This window comes from Polypterus senegalus, chromosome 15, assembly GCF_016835505.1.
Source record: "Polypterus senegalus isolate Bchr_013 chromosome 15, ASM1683550v1, whole genome shotgun sequence".
NCBI lineage: Eukaryota > Metazoa > Chordata > Cladistia > Polypteriformes > Polypteridae > Polypterus > Polypterus senegalus.
The window spans coordinates 46,772,347-46,786,223 of record NC_053168.1 but is presented as its reverse complement, the minus strand read 5'-3'; the positions used below and the strand labels follow the sequence as shown (position 1 = coordinate 46,786,223).

General features: G+C 38.3%; 1 protein-coding gene across 2 annotated transcripts in view; it reads right to left on the bottom strand.

Moving 5' to 3' along the window:
• colq (collagen-like tail subunit (single strand of homotrimer) of asymmetric acetylcholinesterase) overlaps nucleotides 1-13,877 on the bottom strand; it is a 90,100-nt gene that overhangs the window by 62,533 nt on the left and 13,690 nt on the right. For both annotated transcript variants that reach the window (XM_039737161.1, XM_039737162.1), the window contains exon 2: nucleotides 7,166-7,281. In XM_039737161.1, the coding sequence (XP_039593095.1) occupies nucleotides 7,166-7,281 (116 nt within the window). The remainder of the gene's footprint in view (nucleotides 1-7,165; nucleotides 7,282-13,877) is intronic.

Sequence of the window (13,877 nt, the reverse complement as noted above, 5' to 3'; positions counted from 1 at the left end):
TGCCCAGAAGTACAAGGTGTTCAGTGCTCAAAGACATGGCCAAGGTAAGGAGGGCTGAAACCCAACCACCACTGAACAAGAAACATAAGTTGAAACGTCAAAACTGGGCCAAGAAATATCTGAAGACAGATTTTTTCAAAGGTTTTATGGACCGATGAGATGAGAGTGACTCTTGATGGACCAGATGGATGGACCTGTGGATCAGTAATGGGCACAGAGCTCCACTCCAACGTGGAGGTGGGGTACTGGTATGAGCTGGTATTTTTAAAGATGAGCTAGTTGGACCTTTTGCATTGAAGATGAACTCAAAATCAACTCCCAAACCTACTGCCAGTTTTTCAAGACACTTTCTTCAAACAGTGATACAGGAAAAAGACCATGATTTTTATGCAGGCCAATGCTCCATCACTTGCATCGAAGTTCTCCACTGCGTGGCCAGCCAGTAAAGGCCTTAAAGATGAAGGAATAATGACATGGCCCCTTCCTCATCTGACCTAAACCCTATCGAGAACTTGTGGGCACTTCTTAAACGCTAGATTTACGGGGGAGAAAAACAATACACCTCTCTGAAGAGTGTCTGGGAGGCTGTAGTCACTGCTCCACAAAAAGCTGATCGTCAACAGATCAAGAAACTGACAGACTCCATGAATGGAAAGGCTTATGACTGTTATTGGAAAGAAGGGTGGCTATATTGGTCATTGATTGATTGATTTATTTTTTTTGAAATGTCAGAGATGTTTATTTGTAAATTTTGAGGTGTTTGTTAATTATTCTCACTATAACAGATGAAAATAAACAAGTGAGATGGGAAAATTTTCATTTTTCCTTTAGTTGCATAATAAATCTGCACACTAATAGTTGCCTAATAATTGTGCGCACATATGTATTCCCCTGATGATGTTCACACTCACATTTCTGTTGTGAAACATTCAGGTTTCAGGTTTATTAACATTTTGGATTGACTGATAGCACTGTGTTTGTTCCATATTAAAATTAATCCTCAAAAATACAACTTGCCTAATAATTGTGCACACAGTGTAATAAATGAGCCGTACGCTTCCTCATTGCAGTGTGTCAATTGGTGAAGTATCACATATAGCATATGTACTATATGAGTTGGGGTTGTATTTAAGTTTGTTTGGGCCTTCCAAAAGAGAAATGAAACGCTTTCTTCAAGAAGAATTAAAAATAAATGATTTTGTTTAAGAATTTTCAGTTTCTAAACATGTGTCCAAGACTACAATTTCTTCTCAGCTCTTACTTGTTCATTTAAGCCCTAACTATGCTTTCAGGTTTGCTTCTTTAATGAACACTCACTTGATTATTACATGCCTGCTTGTTGCAAGACTGTGATTTTTGTTTAGTGTTTTCAAACTTTTGGGATCTGAGAAACACTTGACAGTGAGCCCATGATCCCACTCATTACTTAATTTAAAGCTTTATAGGATTTCTCCAGTGAGTTGGCCTAAAAACTAATCGCAGAGCTACTTGTGGACTCAGGATAGCCCTGCTTTTACTACCACTATACCAGGACACCATTCTGCTTTGATTTTCTGCCCCCTCTACCTCAGCATTGCCCCATGTGTCCTTGTGTTCTGGCAGTCTCCTGTTGCTCTTAACCAGACATTCTTCCATTACTTCTCACTGGGCTCACACCTTTACACCTCAAGCTTCTGAACTCTCATTTGTTCTTGTTACCAATTTGTCAGAAAATTTACTTCTAGAACTTAAGCTTCAGTAAATACTTTATCATAATTTTATTCATGCCATTAAATATAAGATTTCCAAAAACTAAGCAATGTTATAATAAGCAATCTTTTCCAGTATTATTTTAACATTTGTACCATGCCTCAGGCAACTATCCTTACCAGCTAATAGACTATTATGCTCCTTATATCACCAGGTTAATTTGTTTCATGTCAATGGACTGGTCATCAAAGAGAACAAACAAAACACAAAAAAAACCCCTGAATCACAGCAAAATAAAAAACAAAACACATTAGATAAATCTCCAAAATATAAAGGAAGAAACCACCACTGGTGCTTTAAATAATCCTATATTAAGCAAGGCGCATTTCTTACACCCCACTCATCGTATCCTTACTTGGCATGAGACAATACACTTAATCCAAATATTATACATATTGAGACGCAGGCTTCATGATGCAGCAGGCCCAATGGATGGTGCACCCTTGGAACAACAGAGCAAAGGACAAATACAGTAAAAGATATACTATTTTGAGAAAAAATGAAAAATATTAGCTTTAAAACAAACACACACAATAGACATTAAAAATAATAAAAATGTATAAATTCACCAGTGCTGTAGTTTTATTGAATTTTGTGATTGCTAAATTGAATGCAAAATGAAATCCGCCTGTTTTGCTCCTCTAAACACCTTTTCAGTTTCAAACTGTCCCTTGACTACCCTTTTACATAAACATGTGCTGTGCAAACTTAAAAGACATTTAAATGTAAATGACACCTTAGTAACATTCTAGAAATTAATATTTTGCAAAATGACAAATCAATAAACACCCAACATGAAATGTGAAAATCATAAATGCTAACATCATGCACTATCCTGTAGCTTCAACATGCACGTGCGTTGGTTGCTGTGAGTCTCAAAAGCTCACAGTGCAGTAAGACGGTGTCAACGGCATTATGTGAAATTTGAAGCTTTTAAAATGGAAATATTTCTGACACTTTTTAAAGGTAGTATCAAATAAGAAACCAAATGTGTATATGATTCCTAAGGCTCATTCTTAAATCTAATTTTTTTGCGTTTTATTTCATATTATTATGCTGCTGCACAAAGATTCTTCCCTCATCCAAGTGCCACCTGAAGTGATCGCCTTGTCACATCACCCCACATGCTGACCCTGGAAGAAAGAACCCCATATCTGTTTTCTTTTCATATTACTGTAATTGTTGTATTATTGGGTTAATTTATATTTTAATTTTTGTTAGTATTTTTATTGGGGGCTATCAGTGAAGTTGTGTGAAATTATTTACCATATTATGCCTCATTATGTGAGTTTCTGTTATCAATATAAGCTGTGAGCTCTGCTGCTCAGTACAATTACAAAAGTAATCCCCTTCCACCGTATAACTTGTTGTAGCCTGATAGTTACCAGCTTTGTTTATAAAGCTTTGCGTGGATTTAAGCATGAATATATGCATATGTCAAAAAATCCCATTTATAAAACCTGAAATATGCACATTTCTACTCAATGTACCTTTATAAGTCAAATTCATCTTGTAAATGTGTGTACAACAACAACATTTATTTAACTCTTTGAGGGCTAAATATTTTTTCCAAAAAAGCTCAGTTTTCTGAAAAGCACACAATGCACTGGTTTCACACATAAAATCAACATAAACCGTCCGTTGCTACGTGCTGTGGCTGCTGTTGGCGCCTGTTCGGTATCTCTGTCAGCAGTGGATGCACAGGGCCGGCTCGATGATCAGCAGGAATGCATGGCGGACCAGCTAACTCTCTGTCTTTGCACAGCAGGTTGTCAAAGGTGGCAGTCGCAGTGTGACGCAATATGGTTTGTATCTCTTGTCATCATAAGTGGTGGTCCTCCTAGGTGAACGTTGTTGTAGGCGCATCAGCTATACTAAAGTGTTCAGCATCACGATCAGCTGGGGACCAATAGGCTGGTGCTGGTAACTCATTTTCATTTTCGATATTCATCTCCAGATCACTTGCATCAAACTCAGAGCCTGAAACAGCAATAATACGTAAAACGTACATGGAGTATTTTTCTTTGCAGATTTGCTTTGGTCTCGCCAGATGTCGATGCTATTTTAGAGGCTGTTTACTCTTCACTACTCATTAATGTGCAGGGAATCGAGGTCAAATCAAGAAAACTATGTAACTGTACTTCAAGCAAAGAGAGTCGAACTAAAACATAAGGGCGAGTTTTGTCGTGGTTTATAGCCGATTACTGTCCTCTACCCTGAATTTCGACAAAAGTCAACATCCGCCCTGAAAGAGTTAAATTGCACATTTTCATACAAACAATGTAGCTCAACATTGAGGCTGAACTTGCCTCAAAATCAGCCTAGAAACAACCATATATGGAGCATACTAATCAACCTCATACATATGCAGTCATGATGCTATAGATTTTCATTGACTGATAGTCTAGCCTCCATCCTGCCGCACTGAGACCCTCCAGTCAGCTAGCTCCCCAAGAAATGGCAACAGATAGCCAATATAAACTAAACTAAAAACTTCTTCAGTGCAAATACACAGAACTGGCCCTCTTAAAAGAGGACTAAAATACTGTCTGTACATCACTTTTCAGATTTAACGTTTGTCCCATCAATGCACATTCTAACAAAGGCTCATTATATGTATTATTATACATGTGAATTGTCATTTAGCTGGTTTGGCTACATTTTCCTACTTTATCGAGGGTGTCGTCATTTCCCACTTTCTCTGAAATGTTACATACGGATGGGATCGCCCTAAATATACGCTCATTCTTGCATCAAGTGTTCTTTAATAAATCCTGACTTTGCGTGGAAAGCTATGTGCACACATTTTGCGCCCCTTTTTGAGTGTATGCGAGTTTTATAAATTTGACCCCAGGGCTCCTAGAAATTTTTCTTTTGATGTTGACTTTACTAGTAGAATACAGCATCGCAGGTATTATGGATGCCAGAAGCTAACCACTTTGGAAAGCTTTGAAAAGCTTCCTGCTTTCTTTAAAATTTGTAATCCTATCATAAATATTCAGTATTTTCCATGGCCAGTGATACATCTATCCATCCATTATCCAACCCGCTTTATCCTAACTACAGGGTCACGGGGGTCTGCTGGAGCCAATCCCAGCCAACACAGGGCGCAAGGTAGGAAACAAACCCCAGGCAGGGCGTCAGCCCACCGCAGGGCACACACACACACACACACTAGGGACAAGTTAGGATCTCCAATGCATGTAACCTGCATGTCTTTGGATTGTGGCAGGAAACCCACGCAGACACGGGGCGAACATGTAAACTCCATGCAGGGAGGACCCGGGAAATGAACCCAGGTCTTTTAACTGCGAGGCAGTAGTGCTACCCACTGCTCCACCGTGCCGCCTGCCAGTGATACAGTATTATGCAAATCATAGATAATGTGATTTAATGATGGCTCTGCAATAGGTGATTCATTTTTCTTGGTTTTAGAATTATAACTTGCCCATCAGGTTGTTACCCAGGCCTAACTTTTTTGCACTTTCTGGCCTTTTCTTAGCTGCTTATTTAACAAATTGAAAAATGTATATCAAAACCAGTCAGCAATGCTACTTTACATAAACCACAATATAAAAAGCTCTTTCTAGCAATTGTGAATACCAATGGCATAGCAGCATCCAAAAGCCCCAAACACACCTACACACAGTCCTGGGTTCAAATAAAAGGTGTTTATTCCACACAATACCTTCACAGATTTCCAATTTCCTCCTTTTCAACAGGTACTATAAAGTAATACATTTTTCCTTCTCTTTCCACACCTCCTATATAGTCGCATCCTCTTCCTCCTGACTCTGACAACTGATACAGGAGAGACAGCTTGTTTTATGCTGGACTGAGGAGTATTTCTGCTGCCACAGCACTGCACACTACAAGCAATTCTGGGTCAGCTGGAAGCCCTTCATAGAGGGTATTAACAATCCTATGCAGCACCCCATGGGAAGACCTAAGGACCCCAACAGGGGTGTTCCACGAGACTGCAGTTCCCAGCCTGCCCTGCTGGTATCCATACGGGTGCCTCACCAGTGGGCTGCTACAATCAGGTGTACGGAAGGAAAACACAACCCTGGAAAGCAGACACCCTCTGTCTTTATGAGAAGGCCTCTCCTCAAGGATAGGAACCCACACCAACCCTGGTCGGGACTCTGGTCCATCTCTGTCCTTCCATTATGGTCTCCCTTCTTAACAAGGAATCAGCATCCATCCTGGTTGGGACACCAGACCATCTACCACGGCACTCGCACAATTAAACGTAGTGCACCAAGGTATCTACAGTGCACTGTGTGCAACAAGCACAGGCCAATTCAGTAAAATGTACTTAACTGAGAAATTAGTTACATCTAATATATGGGAGAATTAAAGAGGTTTTAAAAATAAATCAGGACTGTATTGTGTCAGCTAACAGCACTGTTACATGCAGGTGATTGCTATAAACATTTTTTGTGATTAATCCATTGATCTCCAGTAAACCAAGGAGAAATAAAAATAAATGTTTGGAGCAGTCAAATGCACAAACCAATGAAATGAGGAAAATACGGCGTGTACTGTGTATGTATGTTGTGTCAGGTATGTAACCCATAAATCTGCAGACTGGTACAATTGGTAAGTTAAACAATGTCTTTGGTATTGTAAAGCACCAAATAATTCCAATAAGAAAGTCCTGTTTTCAAGTTTGGGGCTGCTGTACATGGTGGGGGCCTAAAGTAGAAAATGAATGGAGTTCCCTTTAAATATACAGTATTAAAAAATGACTGTCACTCCTCATTATCCTCTAAATGAATTAAGTGGGTCTGAAGATGGGTGAATATACAGTATAGATCGACTTAATATGTAGAAGGTCTAAGGCAGGCCTCCTTAGTTTAGGCCCAAAGTTCAGTGGTGCCCATATTGTAAATGATGATACGCATGCAGAACAAAAGTACACTTTTAATACCCTGGAATCAGCGTGTAACTAATCATCAACAAGCTCTAGTGGTAAAGGTCCCTGATCTGTCCATACTGGATCTAAGCAGTACAGCAATGAACATCAGAGCCATTAAGTTTAAGGTCTGAGTTTACCAATTATTAAAAAAAAAGAATTTACATCTTGCCTGAAGAAGGGGCCTGAGTTGCTTCGAAAGCTTGCATATTGTAATCTTTTAAGTTAGCCAATAAAATGTGCCATTTTGCTTGACTTTTCACTACATTCATAATGGCTAACACAGTACAACACCCTAGTACTACTGAATGAAGTGTAAATTTTCAGCAGGCACTGATAACAATAAAGCCTGTTGGGTAAGTGCTCAGCATGACCCAAACTAAAAGAAAGGTCTGCAGAAAATGTAAAGGCTTGGGTCCCCCAAGATATAAAAACTTAGAAACCAGTACAATACATCAGTCCATCAGCCAACATACAGCATATGACAATTTGGCTCACCTGATTGTGAGGATCTCGCAGTGATGGTGGAGGAGGGAATAAAGGAGGAGGCGGTGGAGTAAGGAGGCAGCATATATTGCTCGTGCTTCTCTTTTTATGTTCCAGTGATTTTAGTGCTATAAAAGAGGAATAAACAATGAAAAAAATCTTGAGCCTCAAAATGAAACTGCAGCATCTACTCAAAGAATTTGCAGTTTTATAGGCATTTGTGTTCCTGCCTTTTTTCAACCCTCACATTAAACTGTCAGGGGGAAATATATCGGCTCTGCTGCATGCAATTAAATCTGCTGTTTATGGAGCCTGCATTAAGTAGATTAAATTGGAAAACACACTGAAAAAAAATTAAACAAATATTAGCTTGATATTTTTAATATATTAAGACAACACTTTTTATTACAATGTTTTCGATTTCTGATTTTGATAAAGTCACTCACGGGAGATCTCCCAGAAACAAACACTTATTATTTAAAAATTATAAATGATAAAACAAATTAAATAGACCAAACATGCGATAGACCATCAGACAAAAAGGAGTGGTACAAAACATGAGATTAGCATGGCCTAAAGTGAAATAAAGCCACATGCTGGCCAGAAGGAAAGAAGATACAGTACAGTTACTAAAGATCAGGCTCCTCAGCCTTCACTGGTCTTGGGTTGAAGAGTCCAGTCAATAGTCACATCTCCAAATTCAGTGAGAGCTATGAAGTGTGGACAGTTCTCTGACAGATATTTCAGATTTCGTGAGTGTTTGCCACTCTTGTTTTCTCATGCTTTGTGGACTCGGGTTAGAGTTTGCTATACATAAATGTGTTCTGCAATTTCTGATACATTCTCACTGAACAAGTGGTATAGAAAGTGGGGTAAGGAGTACATCAGGTAAGCTGAGTTATACTTTCTGTTAAATAAAATTAGTCTACGTATTTTAATACATGGTGCTGGAGAGTGGAAATGCGTTACTTGTTGGTTGGACATACAAAAAAGAATTTCACTATGCACTGTACACTTGACAATACTTCGGCTAATACATGCCTTTCAGATCGTGTGCATTTTTAGTGCTTTAAAAACCCATGACAACAGGAAGGGGACGTCATTTGCAAAACCAGCAGCCTAGAATTAAGAGCTTGTGCCCACTGCTTTACAAATTGATTGACCTAGCTTCCACCGCTAACTTCTTAGCCATTTGAAGCTTATACTGTAAATGGGGTTTCCACATGCTACCCAAAACCCTTTGTGACAATGTCCATTATCTATATTTCATTGCAGTGCTTTAAGCAGATATAAAACTCAACCAATGGTACACCTTGCATCCTTTTAAGATCTTCTTATTTGAAGTTACACTTCTAGGACCTCTGTGTAGGAAAAGATGAAGTAGCTGCCTCATGTAGGTAGATAGATAGATAGATAGATAGATAGATAGATAGATAGATAGATAGATAGATAGATAGATAGATAGATAGATAGATAGATAGATTTTTTTTACAGAAGCTCAATAAATAAATATATTAATAAGAAATGAAATCAAACAATAACCCACCCCAAATAAAAATTGAATTAATGAAAAGAAAGCGTCAGACTAAAAATAAAAACATCAGTCATGTTCACAGTAAGGCACTACGGCATGTTGCTGTTGGTATAAAGGAGCCCTGGTAGAGTTTCTTGACACATTTTTGATGAATAATTTATTGGATAAATGTACTAACAGTGCGTTGTTATAAAGAGGATGTGCAGCATTTATCATAATGGCACTCAGTTCTGTCTTCATCCTCTCCTCCACTATTACCTCCAGTGGGTTGACAGTATGTCCCATAACTGAGCCTGCCTTTTCAATTAGCTTGTTGAATCTCTGGTGTGTATGTGTGTTTTTTTGGGGGCTCTTTTAAAGTGATGTTACCATTTCAAGCACAGCACAGAGTAGAAAATCATACTTGCCATTCACAGAGTTGTAGAACATGTAAAGAATGTCACTATACACAATAAAGGAAGTCAGTATCCTTTTGTGTACTTCCTTATACAGTTGCTTTATGTTAATAGACCAATACAGGCTGTAATGGATGTGGACCCCAAGTACTTGTAGCAAAGCACCACCTCCATGTCCCCTCCCTAAATAATGATTGAGCATAGGGACTCTTGGGTGCGGTGAAAGACAGTAACCAGTTCCTTCGTTTTGCTGATGTTAAGGTTACAGACAATTCTCTTTGCACCAAGAAACACTTGACTCCTATGCTCTGTCTCATATCCCCTATCAATTAGTGGAGAATCATCAGAGAGTTTCTGTATAAGACATGACCTGGAGTTATAGTTATAGTTCAAGGTGTACAGGATGAAGAGAAAAGGAGACAGGAGTGTCCCTTGTGGTAATCCAGGGTTGCTCAAATCCACATTGGAGACACAGTTCTTGAGCCACACAGACTGGTGTCTGTTAGACAGATAGTCCATTATCTTTTACTTGTGTATTTCTGAGCTTACCCCTAAACAGGGATGGCAAGGGAGAAATCAGAAAACATAATTCTTACAACACTGCCAGCTTTGTCCAGATGGGAGTAAATCTTGTGGAGAACATAGATAATTGCATTTTCCACTTCAGTCAATCAATCAATCAGCTGTTAGATGTGATTCCAAGTGGTCTTGCACAAAAGGATTCATATATTCCATGACTATACAGTAGAAGTTGCTCAAGGCCTGTTCAAATGTGGCGGTATTACGCAAAGAATTGTTGTGAGCAGATTAAACATCAAGGCAGAGTGAAGTAACTGGTATCCAAACAGCACAGCTCAAAGTTGTACATTGGTTTTAGTATAATTTTTGTTATAAATTGCAAACATCTAACAAAATGTTATCCTTTCACAAATTGTATTAGAGCTATATTATCTTACAAGCAGCATGGCCGCTTTAGTGCAGTATTCCAACATTAACTTGTTGCCTCTCTGCACACGCACTTCAGCATGCAACATAACTTTATGTCTAGCTGTCTACATTTACAGAGGCCTCAAGGCGGCAAATAAAGCCTTGGCACATCTTTTAGAGAAACATTAATTAGCAGAGCAACACAGTCAAAGCAAGTGAGGAAAGAAATAATGACAAAACATGAGTTCAGTAAAAAAAAAAAAAGAAATGTAATGTTGATAATGAGAAGTACAAAATTAGAATAAAGAATAACAGAAAAACCTGCGGTGGGCTGGCACCCTGTCCGGGGCTTGTTTCCTGCTTTGCGCCCTGTGTTGGCTGGGATTGGCTCCAGCAGACACCAGTGACCCTGTAGTTAGGATATACTGTAGCGGGTTGGATAATGGATGGATGGATAGATTGCAGAAAAACTAGAAAAATGCAAACAACCTTGACTGGGGCCGCTTATAATTTACAAACACAAAACATGAACTGTGAAAATATGTCAGATGAAGACATAGACCGCCTACAGCATAAACATATTTTTGGAGAATATTTTTCAACTTTATAAATGAAAACTAACTCAACAAAAATCTAAATTTGTGTTTAACACTTTGTTTCAATAATCCTCCATACATAACTGAAGCTTTTATGATAGCAAGGACTAGTAAAGATATTGGTGAGTAGGACCAGGAGATGTGATATAGTCAGTAAGCAAAAGTGGGTTTAAAACCAAGACACTGAGAAATCAGGCATCAGAACAGAAAGAAATGAGAGGCAAAAATCAAAGTCAACAAGCTATGGGTCATCATTAGTTTTGAGAATAAATTTGTTAGACTAAAAAGGTTTTTGTATCCATAAACTCAGATAAGGACGACCCTTTAATCTGTCACTTTGTAATCATGAGGCCACAACTTTCGAAAAATGCCCCATAATGGGTAATCATGGCTACTGACCCAAAAATGGGAAAAACAAATGGCAGAGTCCATGAAAAACTAAAATTGTATCAAAGACAATGCAAAATAACATACAACCCTAAAAGAAAGCAATGATTTAATAAATTGACCTCAAAATTAGATTCATCACTGTGAAAGAAACTGAAAAGGAGTATAAGAATATGCCATTTAGTACAAAAACACCTATAAAGTTTGAACCCAGTTTCTAACAAAACTATAGTCTTCAATTTCATTTTACATTAATAAAGGTCTGTGCATTTTCTGAAAGATAAGGGAAGGGCAGTCATGCAAACCAATTAGGTTTGCTGTAGGCAGCAAAGTATGTAAACTACCAGGGTGACACAGAAAAACGGGAACTTTTGAAATGCGTAGTGGCAGCCATGTACAGTAAGCAGCACTGTGGAACAGGGACCTTGAGCTGTAAACAATCTCACCATTTAGTAATTTAGTAATCAATTGCAAGGCAATCAATGGCAGCTGTGCGAGAACTATTCAGTAACCGTGTCATCTCAAGATTTGGTGACATTCCCTGGCCCTCAAGATCACCGGATTTGTCCGTTTGTGATTTTTTCTTGTGGGGCTACCTTAAGAGTTGGGTCTACACGACTCGGCCAAGGACACTGAATGAATTGAAACAAAGAATTCAAGACGAAATTCGTGGTATCCCAGCTGAGATGTTGCAGCGATCAATGGGGAACCTCAACAGCAGATTGAAAGAATGCATACGTACAGGAGGACGCCATCTACAGGACGTAATTTTCAGGCATTAATAATTTGGATTACTGTCTCTTAAAAGGCAAGCTGTAGTGGTTCAATTGCTGTCAATAAAGTTTTTTTGTTGGATTTCTTCAATTTTTATTGGGTTTTTCAAAAGTTCCCGTTTTTCTGTGTCACCCTGTATATGATTAGCCATCTTATTTATAACAACCTAAGTTAAATAATAATTGAATATCTGTTCATTTGTAAAATTCAGAAATCAATTGTGAAAAAGATGCCTGTCCATGTCAAGAAACGCTTTAGCACACATCCACATGGACACATTTTAGAGTAACCAATTAATATAACACATGCTTCATTGGAATAGAGGAGGAGGGCATGCAGACTCCACACAGTGTGACTTGGTTGCAATTCAAATAACAGCACAAGATGTTTGGCAAATTAGAGATGGCCAGTTAGCCTCTGAAGCTCATTTGTTTAGCTAATGCTTAGCTAATGGCTGTGTTGTCCTAATACTTCATGCAGATACTTTTTAAAAGCTGACAAGGTTTTTGCTAGTGGTGTATAAAGCACCCAGCATCATACTTGAGTAAACCTAGAGATGCCTTTCTGGAATGTGGCTTGGGTAAAAGTAACATTTGTCCATGAGAAAAGTACTCAATGAGAAATTCTAAAGTATTTAATATAAAGTGCATTTAATTATCAAAATTACAAGTAAAGGTACAGTAGCATCACTTCCAGTTGTATATATACAGTCAACACAAGTTCTTACACTCATATAATAATTCATTCTCTTTGCTTGTGACTCGTTTTTACAATCACTAAAGAAGGAGTCAAGTAACTACAACTTAAAGCGGCGACATTCAGAGTGAGCTAACATCTTAACGAATGTATTCTAATTCACTGGGTCAGGTACGAAAAGGTGCACAACCTTCACCCCCTTTGAGAAGGAGCTAATCAATTACAAAAAAACTGCTTCATAAAGTGTATTTTTAGTTTAAATTAAAAATGAGTTTAAGTGTTGACAGTCCTTAAAAATGGCACCCATTTAATTCCAATTAATAACGAATTACAATAAAATTGGCAAAATTAGTCTAGTAGTACCATTGGTCATCATCCAATAAAACATTGCCCTTCATTAATCAATGTTTAATAAAAAGCTGTACCTAGAAGTTATCACTTCTAGTTTAACAGTCAAAGAAATGGCCTTTTTGGTTTTTCTTGGGTTTTTCCAACTACTGTAGTTGTGATATTCAGGATAAAGCAAAGAGCAACCCACGTGAGAAGGTGAGTGAACACAGCATGTGAACACACACGTTCACCTCACTGCCGCCTGTGGATCAAGCCCAGGCAGTCTGATGCGAGGACAGAGTCTAAACACAGCATCAGCCATGGAAATTACTGAGGCTGGAGATTATTTGTCACCAGCAGCCATCCCCATCCCACTGCACAGGCTGCCATGAGCAGTACTTGAATGACTGCATATATAATCGAATGTTTGCACCAGCAGTACTGTATGCATTTGATTCCTCATATAAATTAATTTTCTTAAAGCCAGGGAGAAATCTGTTTTTCAGATCATTGACCGAGTAAATAATTGTGCATATTCATGCAGCCCATGTGTTTTCTGCTTTAATATTGTAGTATTGAATAAGTCATAACGCAAAACATAACAAAGTAAAGATAGTCGTTTGTGTTACAATGTAGTTAAGTAAGAATGGAAGCAGACAGAAAATTTTATTCTCAAGTAAAGTAGAAATATTCTCTAAACTTACTCAAGTACAGTAACATTTCTAGAGTTCTACTGTACATTGTGACTTTACAACTCAGGTTTCTGCTTGATCTTGATGATTCGGTTGTTGTTCTCTAAGACACTGGAGCTGTGAGACAGCAAAGTGCAACTGGGCAGCTCCTAATAATTCGACAAAATAACCAAAACATTAATATGACTCTCTGGATCTTCATCCATTTTGACAGGTTTTCAAATTAAACAGGGTAGGAGATTACAAGGTAAGAGAAGACTTCAAGAAGTCATGAAACACCAGGGTGTTGTACCATGTTAGCCATTATGGATATAATGAGAAGTCAAGCAGAATGACGCCTTGTATTGGCTAACTGAACAGGTTACAATATGCAGGCCCCTTCTTCAGGCAATA